This window comes from Rhineura floridana, chromosome 9 (assembly GCF_030035675.1).
Source record: "Rhineura floridana isolate rRhiFlo1 chromosome 9, rRhiFlo1.hap2, whole genome shotgun sequence".
Taxonomy (NCBI): domain Eukaryota; kingdom Metazoa; phylum Chordata; class Lepidosauria; order Squamata; family Rhineuridae; genus Rhineura; species Rhineura floridana.
In genome coordinates, this window is record NC_084488.1 from 9,634,993 (window position 1) to 9,653,753 (window position 18,761).

An 18,761-nucleotide genomic window follows, 5' to 3' on the forward strand; every position below is an offset into this window, starting at 1 on the left:
TATTCTGAGGCATACTTTTCCTTAAAGGCAATATACCTATCATGACTTAGTAGCCATTTATAGCCTTGTCCCATATTAATTTGTCTAATCCCCTTTTAAAACTGTCCACATTAATAGCCATCACTTGTGATAGCAAATTCCATCGTTTAACTTTGCACTGAAAGTATTTCCTTTTGTATGTTCTGAATTTCCCAACATTCAGCTTCATTTGATGTCCCCAGGTTGTTTCACCACATCGTGCATAATTTTCTACACTATCGTCTTCGTCTTTACTGACAGTATTTTCCAACTAAGAAGCTCAAAATGTTGTAACCTTTCCTCAAAAGGAAGTTGCTGAAGTCTTTTCATCATTTTGATTGCCCTTTTCTGAACCTTTTCCACCTCTAATATCCTTTTTTTTTTACGGTACAGTGATCAGAACATCGATTGCACAATAGATTTGCATAAAGGCATTATGATATTGGCAGTTTTATCTTGAATCCTTTTCCTAAAAATCTCTAACACAGAATTTGCATTTTTCACAGCTGTAGCACACTGTGTCATTTTAATTGAACTATCCACTATGACTCTTTCCTGGTCAGCTATCACCAGTTTAACGTCAGACTACATCAGTATATGGGCTTGTTCACACAGGAACTTACTGTGAGATTGGTGCTACTTGCATCCCTGTTTAATTCGCATGGTTCACACGATGTTGCAGAAGCTATGACACAGTTTTCTCCTTTTAATCCTTATCAACGCAATTCACAGCAGATTTGAAGGTAGGAAGTGTGAACCTTGCAAATCTATCACAATGGCAAAAGCTGCATCTTTAATATAAAGTTGAGCTCCCGTGTGAATGAGCCCTATATGTGAAGTTAAGGATTTTTGCTCCATTGTGCATCACTCTTCACTTGCTTACATTGAACCACATTTGCCATTTTAATACCCATTCTCCCAGTTTGAAAATATTATTTTGGAACTCCTCACAATATTTTTTTGTTCTTTTCACCCTGAATAATTTGGTATCCTCAACAAACTTAGCCAACTCACTGCTAACCTCTAACTCTAACTTTCCTCAGAAAGTTCAGGGTCAGTTTTGATGCTTTTGCTTAACCACAGTTTGTCCTTTCATCTGAACCATCAAACTATGATTAACATTAACTATTCTTTGTTTTTAGTGGTTTCAAGTTAGCTTGTTTCAACCAAATCGTAGTTAATGTTAAACACAATTTGTCGGTTTAGGCGAAGTAGCAAACTGTGATGAAGCAAAAGGTTCTGAACTACTACACCTCTCAGCCACTCAAGAGAGGGAGGATACAAGGAAGAGGTGGGCTTTCTTCCATCACTGGGTCACAACTATGGTCATAGCATCCAAACGTGGTCACTGTCAGTTGGATGGAAAGATCAGTCATCCACATCAGTTTAAACCCATAAACAGTTGACAATAATGCATGAGCAGCATACTTGATTCCTACTTTGAGGCTTGGCACACACATCTTTTCTTAGCCTATGTGTGGAGCATGTTGGCCTACCATCACCAATTGAGGTGGTAGAGTAGAGGTTCTTGTTGTGTACTTATTTTCCTGAGGCAGAATGGCTGTAAGGACTCTGAGAAGAGTCTGTTCTTTCTGTGTACTGCATTTAGGTAGTTAGGCCTTTCCACTGTGGTTCTAATCACCAATGCTCCCAACATGAGGCCATAGCCCTATGCTGCACACTCTATCATTTGATTTAGGGGGTCTCTGACAGGGATTTGTATGCTGGTTTTGGTGTGCTGTGCCTGGCTGCACAGGTAATTGGAATCCTGTGCTCTGCTGTGACCTGGGGAGGCAGTATATCCTAAATGAGTTGAGTAAGTGAGTTTAACTTTACACAGTTTCTTTCACTGATGAAACTTTCACTGGGAAAGGGCTACAGGTCTATTCCTCTTCTGATACTCCCATCACAGCTCATTTTTGGCTCCTCCATTGGTGTAATATTATGCCAGTGTATCTCTGCAAGCACAGAGTCCTTGGAGGTAGCATATATCCAAGTTATACTGGGACAGGGGACTTGCATCAGATTGTAAGATTTTCCACTGGCATAGCTGTTTGGCATAAGCTTGTGCTGTTGATCTTTTCCCTTTTTGTTATCGCTGTCTTTTTACTTTTAATTTAGGATGTGAACTTTTACAGATCTCACTTGAAACAGGTACCTGTCTATTAGGGGACAAGCCAGAGACTGCTTGGAGATCCAGCAGTACTTCTGTAGGCAGTATTTCCTGAAGAATCCCACAGCAGGGTGGCAGTCCACAGTCAGCAAACCTGTGCAAGCCCTACGATTGGTTTAGCAGTCAGGTCATTTCACTTACCTGTTTAGAACTTCCCTTTATCCTTAGGAGTACAAGCAGAATTGATTATGGCAGTTGGAATGGCTGGATCTCCTAGATTTTGCATCTGTGTTGGAATTGCTTTTTAATACATTTTTAATCCTTTTTTATATAAAAAATGTTTTTAAAGCTTTTTTTAAAAAAGATGTTTTTAAAGAACTTTTGTTTTAATATGTTTTTAAAGATATTTTGTTTTAATATACTTTAAAGTTTGTTTTTATGATGTTTTAGGGAGTTTTTAGTGCTTTTGTTTGCCACCCTGGGCTCCTACTGTGAGGAAAGGCAGGATATAAATCTATAATAATAATGATGATGATGATGATGATGATGATGATGAATTTTCAATTATATTTATTGTACTTCAGGAGCAACATTCAAGGCATTTTCCATTACAAATTATGGAAAAAGAAATTGCAATCCTAGTATTGGTTTTGGAGGGAAGGCTTCAGTTTTGTTACCAATTTTATTATTTACAAATACATGCATGTCAGGAATTTTATACCATGATGAAACATGGTAACTTTGTCATGTATGTCTGACTTGTTGCTTGCTTGAACCTCTTACTCCAATCTTCTGTGAAAAACTGAATCCCCATGGTAAGCAACTATAAGCTATTTAGATTCCTTCTGCTGGCTACAACATAAAATATCCCAGATATGCATCACATGTAAAATCAGATTAGGCTGTCACTACCCTGCATGTCAAAATGGTAAAAAAATAAAAATGAAAACAATTGCTGACCCTTGATTCCCATGACTTTCACTATAGTAGAAAAAATTACCTATGTTTTTCAAATGCATTCCTTCCCATTGATACCAACATGAATTATACATATTTTTGATTGCCCTCTTGTGTTATGCTTTAGGGTTTTCAATAGCATTATTTGTTTTGTTTTTTTCTTTCTTAGACGGTTAGAGCAAAATTCAATCAAGGCCATCCCCCCTGGAGCTTTCTCACCATATAAAAAGCTTAGAAGAATGTAAGTGAGAAATATTTTGGAACCTATATAAAAATATTTGGATGAAAAACAGGTCATGGTTTATACAAAATACAATCCATCAGTGTATGAGTGCTTAAGAATGTCTGACAGCTGACAGATTAGTTGATATGGCTATGTCTGATTGTTGGGTCTATGTAGCTTCTTTGTCATGCTATTAACTGATGCTTATGACAACATTAATACAAATTCACATGGATATATAAAGTATGTAGGCAGTTAACACAAATAAATTTTGAAGCATATCACTGCAATACAATATCAATGATAGTATAATATTCAGTGTCTGTACTAACTTAATTGTCACCTCCCCAAATATATAAAATGCATTAAAGCTTCAGATTATTGCCAAACTTAAGCAAGTGATGGGAAATCTGTGGCCCTCCAGATGTTGCTGGACTATAGCTTCCATCGTTCCTGATCACTGGCCATGTTGGCTGAGGCTGATGAGAGTTGGAGCCACAGGTTTCCCATCTCTGATTTAAGCCATTATTTCTCAATGATGAGTATTGAACAATGGGTGGTAGTCGGTGCTAGTCCCACTCAGAGTAGACCCATTTAAGTTAATAGACACGACTAACAGGTTCATTAACTTCAGTGGATCTACTCTGAGTAAGACTTAGTTGAATACAACCATGTGTGCTTTTAAAAATATTAAGGGCTGATTATGAAAAGCGTTTTAAGATTAAATCTGTTAATTGTGCCTTACAATAAATAAAACAAATAGCCGTACATTCTTTTTACTGATGATAACACATGACAGCTATCTTATTTCTCATTTTAGTGATCTGAGTAATAATCATATCTCAGAGGCAGCACCAGATGCCTTCCAGGGTCTACGCTCACTAAATTCACTGTAAGTATCGCTACCATCTCTCAAAAGAGAGGCAAAATTCCCTGCATTTCTTGGGTTCAGGTGTGGGAGAAGGTTTGCTGTTATTGAACACTTGCATTTAAGCCTGTTAGCATCCACCTTGGCTTTGACATTATGAAATAGCTTCATTTCACTTCAGTACTCCAAAAGGAAAGCCCTGCTGGATCAGTCCAAAGTCCATCTCATTCAGCATTCTGTTTCTAATACTGGCCAGCCAGATGCTTCCCAAGTAGCCTACAAGATGTACGTCACGCACAATAAATGTGTGAGAGCAGGGACGCTCAGACTTGTAGAGAGTGTGATTGATTGATTAGTAAGGATCCATGCAATCATTTAAAGGAGATGACACGTGCATACATGTTTGCTTAAACAGTGGGAAGTGCAGTGGGAAATACTTAAGAAAGCTTTTGACAATGTGCCCCATGAGTACATGTGTGCCTCCTTTGGCTCATGTTCCTAACTAACCAGTTTGCAGTTACAAATGGACTACCCTGAACATTTTATAGAAAGGTGGGGTACAAGTGTTTTAAATTAATAAATATTTATACTTCATACATTCAGGTTTTCTAATCCTTAACCGACCTCCGTGGCGCAGAGAGGTAAGCGGCGGTAATGCAGCCGAAGCTCTGCTCACGGCTGGAGTTCGATTCCAACGGAAGGAGGAAGTCGAATCTCCGGTAAAGGGGGTCGAGGTCCACTCAGCCTTCCATCCATCCGTGGTCGGTAAAATGAGTACCCGGCATATGCTGGGGGGTAAAGAAAGGCCAGGGAAGGAACTGGCAATCCCACCCCATATATACGGTCTGCCTAGTAAACGTCGCAAGACATCACCCTAAGAGTCGGAAACAACTCGCACTACAAGTGCGGGGACACCTTTACCTTTACTTTAATCCTTAACCAGTTAAGCCTATGTACTTGGATTCCAATCAGAATCTTTGACTTGGCTTTGTTGCAGATTCATTCTCCAGGAGATTTATAACCTAAACACATTTGTTTGGAAATGAATCCCATTGCAGCACATGTGTAAGGTCAAAGCCTATAATTGTAAACCAAGGCAACAACCCGGTCAGAATTGCTAATAAATGAATGAAACTGATCAGAAGATAGGCAAAATGAAAAGATATTAAAATAGTTCCACTGTGGCCATGTTAGCATGTCATACTAAACCAGATTTGGTAGTTATCCATTGACCTAGAGTAGTGGTGGGGAACCTGTAGCCCTCCAGATGTTATGGGATTCCAACAATCATCATCCCATACTATTGGCCATGCTGGCTAACGCTGAAATGAGCTGTAGACTGCTGGGTCAGAAAGAGAGAACAGGGATGCTGGTAGTGTACTGCCTGCCCGCTGCCTAGCATGTTCTCTTACCAAGATGGCCTTGAGGGTGGTGTTGGAGAACCCCACAACAGTTGTTCCGAGGGACTTCAGCATCCATGCCAGGGCTGCCTAGAGTGGACACCATGACAACCATGGAGCTGCGTTAGTACATCACTGGCCTGACACATGTAATACAGCATGCCCTGGACTTGGTCCTGAAACTGATCGGGTGGAGCATTTGGGGAAGGGGAATTAATAACCTCATTGTCATGAACAGACCACTTCCCAGTTAGGTGTGAATTGACAGTGGAATGCCTCCCCTCTATGGGTGTGGGGCAAGTTAAGATGGTCCACCTCTGGAGACTGATGGAATCTGAGGCATTCCTAAATGCTCTGGGAGATTTCCTGGTTGACCCGGATCTCACTAGAGCTATCAACACAATCACTCTGAGATACCCTTTCCTATAGTGGTCTCTGATTTTCAAGACACCTACAGACAAGGGCTGGATGACAGCTGGAACACAAGTGGTGCAAGTCAATGATCATGATGCAGCACAAGAGAGAGCACATCACCATGCCTGCTATGTGGCAGTGAGGGAGACAAAAATATGTTATTTTGCCATCCAGCAAAGTTGTTCCAAGTGGTGAAAGGCTTGTTGCAATTTGTCCAAGATAGAAAGGAAATGGAACCCTCTGTCACCTGCTGTGATGGATTGTCAAAACACTTTGAGAAAGTTGTTCACATCCACTCTGACCTTGACACTGTAGTTGATACAGTTCCTGAGGAGGTACCCAGAACACTGTTTCATCAAGTTATTTGGGATCACTTTTGTGGTCTGAGGAAGTGAAAAAGACACTTAAATGTATCTGCCTGACCAACTGTAGCCTCGATTTTTGCCCTTTGTGGCTGATAAAAGCTAGCAAAGGAGGATTATCTAGGTAGTGGTGAATATTTCTTTATGTCAGGAAGTATTGCCTGTGGCCTTGAAAGAAGCAGCAGTGTGATCCCTCTGAAGAGGACCTCCCCAGATGCGAAGATGTATGACAGCTGCCACCCAATTGCAAATATCATCTTCTAGGGCAAGATGCTTGAGACAGTGGCAGCGGAACAACTTCAGATGTTCTTGGAGGACACGGATTGTCTAGAGCAACCCCAGTCTGATTTCACCTTGGGGCTTGGAACTGAAACAACCTTGGTCATGCTGATGGATGACGTCTTCTGGGAGAGAGATAGGAGGAGTGTAGCTCTGTTGATTCTCTGGGATTTTTTAGTAGCTGTTGATACCGTTAACTATCATATCTCAGTGGACCAACTCTGAGATGGGATTTGGGGGATGGTGGTGGTGAGAGTTCCACTGCTCTCTTCAAGACTGGTTCCAGAAGGTGACATTGGGGGACTTCTGCTGTACTCCATTGCAGTTCAGCTGTGGGATGCCACAAAGTTCTATTTCCATGCTGTTTAACATATATATAATGTTATATGTATATATGTGTATATATGTATAACATATGTATAAATCAACTGGATGAGGTCATCAGGGTGTTTGGAGTGGGGTCCCATCAGTATGCTTATAAAGCTAAACTCTATTCTTGCTGTAATCTGAGTCGGGGAGGTTGTGCAGGTTCTGGAGCAATGTCTCATTGCTGTAATGGACTGGATGATGGCCAATAGAAACCCCAAAATTGGTGATTCTTGTGTTCAGCAGCCTACCTGCTCTAGACAGAGTTGCATTCCCCACGAAGGAACAGTTGTATAGCTTTGTCAGTGGAGACTCATATGACCTCGGTCGCTTAGAGAGTCTTGGTAGGTTTGCCAACTAGAGCCATTCCTGAATAGAGATCACCTGGCCATAGTAATCCATATTCTGATACATCCCAGTTGGATTGTTGTAATGTGTTCTGTGTGGAGCTGCCCTTGAAGATGATGCAGATGTTAGTGCTAGTGCAGAACTTGGCAGCTAGGGTGCTACGTGGAACAGCTTATAAGAACCATATAAGTCTTGTTTTAAAGAATCTGCACTGGCTGCCAATATGCTTCCAGACTGAATTCAAAGGGTTAATGATTACTTATAAAATCCTAAATTATGTGGGACCTAAATACTTGAAGGAGCACCCTATATTGTTCTGCTTAGATATTTAGATCTGCCAGTGAGGCTCTTTTCAATGCTGCACCATTGAATGCTGTCCATCATGGGGGTAAAATATTCATTGTGGTGATGCCCCATCTTTAGAAAACCGTATCCACAGAATGCCTTCCCCTGTGAGGTCAGCCTGGCACCGACTCTGTTTTTGTTTCAGTACCAGATTAAGACCTGGTTATTTTCCCATATTTTGGGGAATTACTGACTTGTAGCCAACATAGTAGTCTCCAGACATAGTAGTCTCTGTGTTATCAGATTAATAATGGTTGTTGATATGTTTTACTGCTGTTTTATATATTGAATTGTGATTTTCCCCAAGTAGCATGCCATCACGTGGGTTATAGCACCATCTAGTGTCTGAAGGCAAGAATGCACAGGAGTCAAGACCCAGGCTGCTCCTTCCAGCCCCACTCCAGTTCATTCTTACTTTTGTCCCAGGCAGTTCTTACCTTCATGTACTGAGTTTGTGTGTGTAGGGAATAAGTGGTGTGAGGAATGGGAGAGAATTTTTCACTGTGAGGCTGTTTACTTTCCCCTTGGGTCTTAGTAAGCCCTAGCAGAAATCCCAGCCCTTTCCACCTTCCCTTCTCCTTCCCGGTACCCTCCTTTGCAGGGCTCATGGCTGCGGCCTCGTAGAACCTCCTGGCTAAAGGGCAGGGAGACTTCCATCTTCACAGGCCTTGAAGCGACAGCCCCACAGAACCCCCCTTGGAGAGCCAGCTGCCTTCGTAGCAGAGACAGCCAGCTGTTTTAGCTTGCGGGACTCACAGCTGCGGCTCAGGAGGATCTTTAAATCTTCCCCCCTCCAGGGAATAGCTTACCGGAGCTTGTGGCTGCAGCTCCGGTCAGCCACTGGGGTGGTGGCGCTTGCTAGTGCATCCTATCTGGAGCCCACAGCTGCGGCTCCAGCTGATCGCGGGGGATGGCGGTGCTCCTTCCCCGTCCCACATTGGGTCTAAGGCTGAGGTGAGCCTTTGAAGGTCACTGTGGCAGCAGCTCTGGGCAGTTGGAGCTTCCCTCCCTTTTTTCTGTCGCCCACCATTTTGGCAGTTTCTTGCCTCCTTTAGCCACTTGTGCATACCATTTTGTTTTCAAATTTTCCTGCTCTTTTTCTTGAAAGGATTTTTAGCCCTTCTTGGTTGTTTCTAATCAACCTCTGTTGGTGAAGAGCACCCCTCTACATGTTCTAACTGTGAAATTACTGCACCCCTCTTTGTGTGAGGGTGTCTGTGTGGGAAGCCACCACACCCCTCTACTGTGTGTGTATGTTGAAGTGTGATATCACTGTGTTTAAGGGCCAAGTGCCAATTCACCATACCCCTCTACCGTGTGCGTGTGTCTAATTGTGAATGCACCGCATCCCTTTCCTGTGTGCGTGTGTCTATGTGTGTGGCTAGGCATGTCTAAATGTTCAAATCACCGCACCCCTCTTCCAGTGCGTGTGTTGGACTCCTGGTACCACAACTCTGTACTTCAGCCTTTCCCAACCAGTGTGCCTCCAGATGTTGTTGGACCACAATTCCCATCTTTCCTGACCATTGGCAATGCTGGCTGAGGCTGATGGGAGTTGTGGTCCAACAACAACTGGAGGCACACTGGTTGGGAAAGGCTGCTCTACTGTGTGTGTGTATACCATTGCAGGTCAGACACCAACTGTAGATTCTATAGATCGACACTCTGATGAGGAGCGGATTGGCATATCCGCCACACCATCTCGAGATGAGGTTTAAGACACCAAAGCGCAAGCCTTCTAAACAACATTCTAAGGCGGTTGCCAAATCTAAGCACTCCTCGACTCAGCTTAGAGCCAGACGGGCATGGTATGTGTCCCTTCTAAGCACGTTGGAAGCATCCTTCACTGCAGCCACCATGGTGTCGGAGGAAGCATCTGTTATAGGTCAAGAGAGATTGACAGCCCTCTTTCACTCTCCAGCTGTATCATCAAATGAGGAGTTTGATGGGTTTCCAGTTCAGCCTTCTACTGCCCACCATATTCCTGTATCTGTACTGGTGGTTAGCCAGTCTCTTGTTTTCCCTTCTACTATTGTTCCCAAGGCTAGAGCTCAGTCACCTGGCCCTGAAGCTGTTACATCACCACTGCAACAGGTGCATTCAGTGGCTATGGAGTCACTTTCTCTCCCAACCACTCAAGTACCTTTGCTTGGGTTGCAGTTGACTACTGAAACTGAAACTGAAACTGTTACTGCAGCTGGAACATGCATTGCTGCTCTCCTTGTCACAAACTCAACTGCCAGTGCAGCCGCAGGCCTAAGGAGCAAGTTTTTGTGTCCTCTATCATACGCAACTTCACTCCACTGATCCTCACAGCCATTCAGATGAAGGTCGGCCCATGTCATTGAATCCCTTTGATGTTGCCAGGGGAAGAGCTATGGGCGATGTGACAGATGTAATGGACACTTCTGTTCCACTGGACACTGAAGGGGATGGCTGGAGTGGAGAATCAGAGGCAGAGAAGGATACCTCTCACTGTCTCTTTGATTCAGCCAATTTCTTACCTTTGTTTCGCAGGACACTGAAAACCTTGGGCCTCCAATCTGCTCCATTAGAACCTATGCCTCAAACAGTTAAGGGTACCACGGTTCTGAGAACTCCTAGGTCCAAGATACACTCGCTTCCTGTTCCAGACCCTTTTGATAAGCTGGCAAAGTTGGAATGGGCTCAACCTCTGCATGACAGACAGGTTCCAGCTCTGGCTAATAAACACTATTCTGTGGCCTCTGACTTTATGAATTGTTTGAAGATTCTGGCAGTGGACAAGCCAATTTCAGGTTTGGTGATGAAGTCTCTTCTTCCCAAAGAAGGGGACTCCCAGTTTAAGGACTTATCTGAACAAAGAATGGATTTTGCCCTTCATAAGAGCAATGATGCAACAGCCTATTCTATCAGGGCTTCTTGCATAGTGTCTATATTCACTAGAGCTTCCATGATGTGCTGGGATGACCTCCTGGATGATCCTAATCCAGATCCTGCCAAGATCAAAAGGGCTCTTGTGAACTTCCACAAGTCAGCAGCTTTTGTGGCTGATGCCACTCTGGCCGCGACACAATTTGTGGCTCGTGCTATGTCGGCAAGTGTGGTAGCACAGAGGACTCTTTGGCTTCATCAGATGCTGATACTACGCCCCAAGCCAGTTTCTGTATGGCACCCTATACGGGCACTATGTTCTTTGGAGAAGAGGCTCAGCAGTCTGTCTTGGTGGATCCTAAGGACAAGCGGAAGCTCTTAGCCACTAATAAAAAAGAGGATTGGAGGTCATTTAGAAGGTTCACCCCATACCATTCCTTTAAGCCATTTTGAGGAATGCAAACTGAGGGAAGGGGCTGTGACTTTAGAACCCCCAAACACTCTTGGTTCAAGCAGTGATTCCACAGGTGCATTCAACAGCAGCGCAGGTCTGGTCCCTCTTCCTCCTCTACAGGAAATGGAGGCAGTCAACAGAGACATTATTGACACATCGCTGTTGGAGGCAGATTACTTCATTTTGCGGAACATTGGCAGCACATAACAACGGACTCCTGCATAAGAGACCTCATTTCTTATGGCTACGAAAAACACTTCTGGATAATTCCACCAAATTATTATCCTACCCCCTGGCCCTCTCCAGGGAGACAGTTGGTGATGGAGGAAGCCATACAGCACCTTCAGGACATAGCGGCCATAGAACCAGTGCTGTTGAATGAATGCTATGTAGGGGTTTACTCCGTTCTGTTTGCAGTCCCCAAGAAAGTTCTTGCATGGAGAGCTGTTCTAGACCTCAAGTTTCTGAACAGGTTCATGAGATACCATCACTTCAAGATGGAGTCCCTAGCCTCGATCATACAGGCAGTACAGGAGGGGGACTTCTTGGCATTCATCAACTTGCAGGAAATATATCTGCGTGTTCCAATCTGCCCTGCCCACAAATGCCTCCTGAGGTTTGCTTTCGGCAACCACCATTTCCAATATGGGCCCTACCATTCAGCCTCTCATCAGCTCTAAGAGTGTTCACAAAGGTGATGGTCACCCTGGTTGCCCATCTCCACCTCCAGGGTGTCCACAATTATCCGTATCTGGATGACCTACTGGTCCATGCAGAATCCACGGATCAGGCTTTAATTTACATTCGTCATACTCTCACAACCCTAAGGGACCACAGGTTCCTAGTAAATCTCAAGAAAAGTAATCTATCTCCTACTCAACGACTTCAGCACCTGGGAGCCATTCTGGAGACAGCTCAAGCCATGGTCTTTCTATCTCAGTGATCAAGGACATGGCACGGCTCCTGATGCGCCGCTCAATGGCAGATGTGTTATTGGCAAAAGCCTTGGGTATGCTTGTATCAACCATCCATATTGTCTCGTGGGCTCTACATCATACCCATCCGTTCCAAAGGGCCTTATTGCTGTTTCAGTTGGACATTGCCAATTCCATGCACCGAGTGATTCGTCTTTGCTCCTCACTGCTGTCTTCCTTCTGGTGGTGGTCTTTGACTCAGAATCTTCTAAAGGGGGCTCCATTCCAAGAGCTGGTCAGGACTGTTCTTACAACAGATGCCAGCCTGATCGGCTGGGGTGCCACTGCAAATCCTGCTTCATGCAAGGCACCTAGTCTGTGTCAGAGAGGTGTCACAGCATAAACTGTCTGGAGCTGAGGGCAGTCCATCTGGCCCTCCATCACTGCCAGTCAGTGTTTCATTTTACTCATGTCCTGATCTGTACGGACAATACATGCATGAAATCTCACTTGAACCAGCAAGGCGGCACCAGTTCTCGAATTCTGCAGACGGAGACCACTCTGATATTCAGTTGGGCCGAGAAACACCTGCTCTCCTTGAAGATTAAGCATCTCAGCAGGGTTTTGAATGTCACTGTGGACTGGCTAAGCCAATAGCAAGTGATTCTGGGGGAATGGAAGTTACATCTGGCAGTGTTTCATCTCCTCCAGCACCACTTCAGCACTTTGACTGTGGATCTGTTTGCCTCGAGCAACAACTCTCAGCTTCCCCGGTTCTTCTCAAGGTATCTAGAGACAAAGGCAGAGTCTGTAAATGCTCTTTGGACTCCTTGGCCAGATCGCCTCCTATACATGTTTCCACCTGTTCCCCTGCTAGGTAGAACACTGAGGAAACTTCGGTGTGAACGGGCTCAATTAGTTCTTCTAGTCCCATACTAGCCATGCTGCCTGTGGTTCTCACAGTTCCTTCACAAAGGTTTAAAGATGGGACTGAAGCCTAATACCTTGAAGCGCCAAGCTTCTACTATCTCTTCGATCATGTCTGTCAATCCTCTGGTTAAACATTTTTTGAAGGGAGCTGCTTCGCTCACTCCAGCAGTGTGTAATCATTTTCCATCATGGAGTTTACAGAAGATGCTTCAAGCACTGCGTTCGAGCCCCTCAGGACCGTGTCCTTGTGGGTGCTTTCTTTCAAAGTCCTTTTTCTAGTGGCTGTCACTTTGGCTAGATGGGTCTCAGAGTTGGGAGCTCTCTTATCAGCCCAACATCTCTGCACTTTTCATAAGGACTCAGTAGTCTTACGTCCGAACCCATCTATCTGACCCAAAATAAGCTGTATGTTTCACTGTAACCAGGACATTATACTTCCATCCTTTTGTCCTAATCCTGTTCAACCACTTGAGAATGCCTGGCACTCTCTAGATGTCCACAGAGCTCTCAAGGTCTACCTTTGCTGTACCCAAGACGAATCCCTATTTGTATCTTTTCACCCGAGAACTCTGGGGAAGAAAGTGGCAAAATCCACCTTATCTTGTTGGTTGCGCGCCTGCATAGCCCTGGCCTATGAGTCACTCAAGCTTCCAGTGCCTCACAATACCATGGCACATTTTACCAGATCTGTAGCTACCACAGCTGCATTCACAACGAATGCACCTCTTGTACATATTTGCAGGGCGGCAGTATGGTCTACTCCAGACTCATTCATCAGGCACTATAAGATAGACCATTATGCCTCTGCTGATGGTTCTTTCAGGAGGCGTGTTCTGCAACAGGTTGTTTCTCATGTTTAGGAAGCGAGTAGTCCCTCCCTATTAGGGCTGCTTTGGTACATCTCACATGATGGCATGCTACCTGGGGGAAATAGACCATTGGTCTCACCTGAAAGGTGGTTTTTCCAGGTATCATGCCATCATGGCCTTTCCTGATGGACACTGCCTGGATGTATTACACTGTATTATTTTTTCATACATGTTTTTAGTGGTAAGGTTACTTCAATTTCAATAAGTTTATAAGAAGTTAATGAGTCTATACCTTTATGTATGTATTCTGGCTGTTGCTGCTCCTTCATTTGGGCAGTTGTCCTTTTTTTTGCTGGTCTGCCTGTTCTGTTTATGACTGCTGTTCTGATGTCTCACTCTGGCCTCATCATGAGTGAACTGGAGTGGGGCCGGAATGAGCACCCTGGGTCTTGACTCCTGTGCGTTCTTGCCTTCGGATGCTAGATAGTCTATAACCCACGTGATGGCATGATACCTGGGAACACCACCTTTCAGGTGAGACTATTGGTCCATTTTATGTGCATAGTTTTACCCTGCCCTGGGATCAAATTGATATAGGGTAGGTTATAAACATTTTAATTAAATAAAGAAATGATTCTAGTGTTATGTGTGGAACACAGTTTCCTCTCCCTCTCCTGTCCCCTCCAGTCCTCCGCACACCATTACAATCAGTTCCAGAGGATTGAGAGACCCTCTGTAGCAGATTTTGGGCGGCATGGAGGGGAAGGAGAGAAAACGGAAGTCCTATTGTGTCAGCAGAACTATGGAGCACTGGAATAACCCATAGGCACTGAAAGACTATTGAGAGAGCTGGCAGGTATTTTAATATTGTTGAAAATATAATTCTGTGTTCCAAATCTGGAGCCTTTGTTGTGCTTTTGTCAGGGGCATATAATTTTAGAGGAATTCTAGCTAAATACATTTCTATTCCATCCACCTTTTGAATTATTTGTTACAGTGTTCTCTATGGAAACAAAATCACAGAACTTCCCAAAGGCCTCTTTGAAGGACTTTTCTCTTTACAGTTGTTGTGAGTATTTTTCTGTTAGAATTTGGTTTTATTTGTGTTCCCTGAGAAGGTTTGTTTGGTTTTTGCATTAAAGGTGGTTTGTTCACTGAGAAGGGCTTTTTGATTAAAGGGAGCATATCTACCTTTTGAAGCTGGTTTGTGCAAGAAAGTATCAACCTTTTGAAGATGAAGAGCTTTTATTACCCTTTCATGCACTGTATTCCATATCCTTTTCCTTTACAAAGGCAGATTTTTTTTATTATTTATTTGATAGCTTTCTAACAGGCTTTTTTTTTTTGCTTTTTAAATGTTAACCATGAAACTTACCTGCTTTAGTTAGCTGCCTTTAATCAATATATATATATATATGCTTTGGGAATACAAATCAATAAAATTTCCTTTATTTGATGGTTATATATATTTCGGCCTTTCTAGTCTGTATTAAGTGCATTTACTTATTTGACTTTAGAATTATTTAGTCTACCTGTACAATCCTAATCAATTAATTAGTTGCACTGTACAATCCTAATCAATTAAAATGGATCCACTGGGTTGGAAGGTATTAGGATTGAGGTGAAAAGACTTACTTAGTTTTTATGTGCATGAGAGAGAGAGTGAGAGGACTTACTGTGTTTGACAATTTTCAGCACTTCTTGTAAAAAATAAAAAAGTTTTTTCCTTATGGTCCACATGGCCATTTTCGTTCTTCTTTGCCCTCTTAGCCTTGGGTCTCATTTTGCCCACACAACAATTTAATCCCCCAACTTGATTTTGTTGGCAATGTCACAATGCCACTTTTGATGTAATGAATTATGCACATTTGCAAATAACATTTTGTGGGTCACCACAACCTATTGGATTGAATGACATTGTGGACAAATGAGGCTGAGGACTATGAGGGCACAGAAGAAGAAGAAGCAGCCAGGGAAACAAAAGGGTATCGAACGGCAGTGAAATGTGGCAAGATGGGTATGCGTCTCTAGTAGTTTCTTAGACTATGTTGAATATACTAGTTTCAAAGCAAATATCAGACTAGCAAATATCCTAGTTGGAAGTAGTAATTAATATAAATACTTGACCCCTTTTAGACTCCCATTCTGTGTTTAAAAGATTAATTTGAAAAGGGGAGGAGGTTGCCATCTATCCCACAGAACTAAAAAATGATTCTTCCTTAATTAACATGCTTTATGTTAATTTCCATTATCAATTACATGTTACATCATTTCAATGAATTCAAATTTAAAGTTACTATTACTGAGTCTTGGATTAAAATACAAAAAATTGCTGGTTAAAAAATGTGAACCTCACTCAAAACAGAAGAAACCCATAGAGCTGCTTTAAGCAGCGTGTTTACCAGCAACCCTCTGTATGTCTGCTGGGGATGGGATCCAATAGCTGGGGCCACCTTGAAAGCATCCTGTCAACCTAACAGGCAATATGGATTTGAGTTTGCTGCTTTAACAGGCTATTTTTCCCCCTCTCCAAAATATTGATATTAATATTGATATTTTCTTTCAAAATATTAATATTTTGAAAGGAAATGTTGATAAATGAAAGAATATTTTGAAATAAAATATCAATATTTTGAAATAAAATATGGATAAAGGAAAGGAAAGCTGTTTCACCGCTTACTCCTCCTTCATCCCTGTGACTAAGTCTGGTAAGTTTCCATCAGAGCTTGGAAAAGTTACTTTTTTGAACTACAGCTCTCATCAGCCCAATCCAGTGGCCATGCTGGCTGGGGCTGATGGGAGTTGTTCAAAAAAGTAACTTTTCCAAGCTCTGGTTTCCATGTTAGCAAGCAAGCAGAGACTGGCTGTTTTTCTTTTGGAAAGAAAAAGAAGAAAACAGCTTTCAGTGCCCCCCCCCTTTTCCGAAAGTCAACATGGGCGAGACTTGACTTTTTCCTCCCACTTGGAGTTTGGATTGTTCGAGTGGTGGAGGATGGCAGAGAGAGATGTACCATAATTTAGGGTTTGGATGACACAGCAAACTGTGGTTAATCTAAAATGAAAGCAGAAGCTTCTGATTTTCTCTTTCCAGCTGTTCCAAAGGGAATAGAGGACCGTGAGAGCCTAAGGCCCATTGTCATAACACTAACCAAAAACTTCCAACAGCTTTCTAAATAGTTTCCTTTGCCCATATATTCATTTTCAAGTAAACCTACCTCTGTACATTCAATGCACATTTGATGCTGAAATAACATTTTAAGAAGCTAGGTATGTCACTTAATGCGCTGAATATAGAATTATGGCATCAGTAATTTTGACATGCAATTTTGTGTTATAATGAATGGTTTAAAACTGCTGATTTTAGATTTTGGGAAAAATAGGTCAACTTGTTTCGAACATCTATTTTTTTTACTTATTTTGGTATTTTTAATGTAGATTTTATATAAACTGGGTAGAAGTTTTGATGATTAAGCTGTATATAAATCCTGCTAAATAAATAAATAAATAAATTGTATGTTACCTGAGTGAAATTCTAGAAGATAAACTTGCAAAAATAAGGTTGGCTAAGAAATAATAAACTTGTTTTCCAATTGTCTTTTGTTTCACAGATTATTAAATGCTAACAAGATAAATTGCCTGCGAGTCGATGCTTTTCAAGACCTACACAACTTGAACCTTCTGTCTTTGTATGATAATAAGCTTCAAACCATTGCAAAGGGCACTTTTTCCCCACTACGAGCAATTCAGACCCTGTATGTATTAGAATTGTCCGTTTGTTGTTATGTGCTTCAAGTTTTTGGTTTCTGTTCCCAAATAGACCTAGAAAACTTTGGGAACTGCAGAAACCAACCACAAACATGTAAAAACGGTCTTTTCTTTTTGTTTTTGAAAAGGCATTTGGCTCAGAACCCATTTATTTGTGACTGCCATCTGAAGTGGCTGGCGGATTATCTCCATACAAACCCTATTGAGACCAGTGGTGCTCGGTGCACCAGCCCCCGCCGTCTGACAAACAAAAGGATTGGCCAAATCAAAAGCAAGAAATTTCGCTGTTCAGGTAATTTCCTTAGTTCAGCTGCTACTTTTCTTTCAGTTCCAAAAAATGTCACACAACCCCCCTCCCCTAAATCAGCAGTTGTAGACATCCTTAACAAAAAAGCACCCTGGCTCTCAGTTGAATTATTTAACAAGCATAGAAACTCTGGACTTGAGGTTGTTTGATCATGCAACATTCCTGTAGTTAGCACACTTGTTACTACCTCTGCCAGATATAAAATATGCGTGAAGAAATGGAATACATGGTGCTTTCTGATTAAATACAGTTCTGAGGCATCCCTTTTGTCAGTTCCTTTTTTTAAAAAAAATAATTTTTGAAACAAATCTAAAATACCAGTTAAATCTTAAAAACAAAATTCACTCACAGAATATGAAAACATGGCATTCATATTACACGGGGAAGCTTACATCATGCTGAAATGTACTGTTTGCTTTTTCTAATCTTGTTTCATTTCCTACTTACACGTTTCTAAAGCCTAACCTCTGTCATCTGGTGTCCAGCTGTTCCAGGTGCATTTCATATTCCGCAGTTAATTCATTGTCTACAGTTAGTGTACATATCAGAAGAGTGGCACTGATTTTGGCTGCAAATACATTTATATCTAGTTGCAACGTTATCAGCAGTTGATTTGAATACACTCCCCGTCCTCACAATTACCTGTACTTAACTGTAGCCCATACTCAATCTAATATTGCTGACATTGCTTGCTGACATTCAGGTACATATTCTATTTTTTCTCTTTCTTTATTTAGCTAAAGAACAGTATTTCATTCCAGGTAGGTTTGGCTCTGCAGTAAAACTGACTAACTGCAGGTACCATTCCCTCCTTCCTCACCAAAAGCAAAATTTTGTTTCAACTTCTAAAGAACTGATGCATGCATTTTAACCCCAGTGAAGACTTCTTAGAATAGTAGTTTTCTAGTTTGTTTTCCCACTATGTGAGCTTTGCATGCAGCTCTTTGATACTCAACTCACAAGTAAGCACAGAATTTACCAAGAACCTCCTGCTTTCCAACTGATAATTCTAAACCCATTTTGTATCTCCTACTTA

The 18,761-nt window shown here is 42.2% G+C and overlaps 1 protein-coding gene across 7 annotated transcripts in view; it reads left to right on the forward strand.

The window, feature by feature from the left end:
- The window catches only part of SLIT2 (slit guidance ligand 2), a 438,710-nt gene that overhangs the window by 302,341 nt on the left and 117,608 nt on the right, over nucleotides 1-18,761 (forward strand). For 6 of the 7 annotated variants that reach the window (XM_061583554.1, XM_061583552.1, XM_061583555.1 and 3 more), the window contains 6 exons: nucleotides 3,258-3,329; nucleotides 4,132-4,203; nucleotides 14,651-14,722; nucleotides 17,262-17,405; nucleotides 17,547-17,710; nucleotides 18,463-18,486. In XM_061583554.1, the coding sequence (XP_061439538.1) occupies nucleotides 3,258-3,329; nucleotides 4,132-4,203; nucleotides 14,651-14,722; nucleotides 17,262-17,405; nucleotides 17,547-17,710; nucleotides 18,463-18,486 (548 nt within the window). The remainder of the gene's footprint in view (nucleotides 1-3,257; nucleotides 3,330-4,131; nucleotides 4,204-14,650; nucleotides 14,723-17,261; nucleotides 17,406-17,546; nucleotides 17,711-18,462; nucleotides 18,487-18,761) is intronic. The other variant, XM_061583553.1, reaches the window with a different exon arrangement.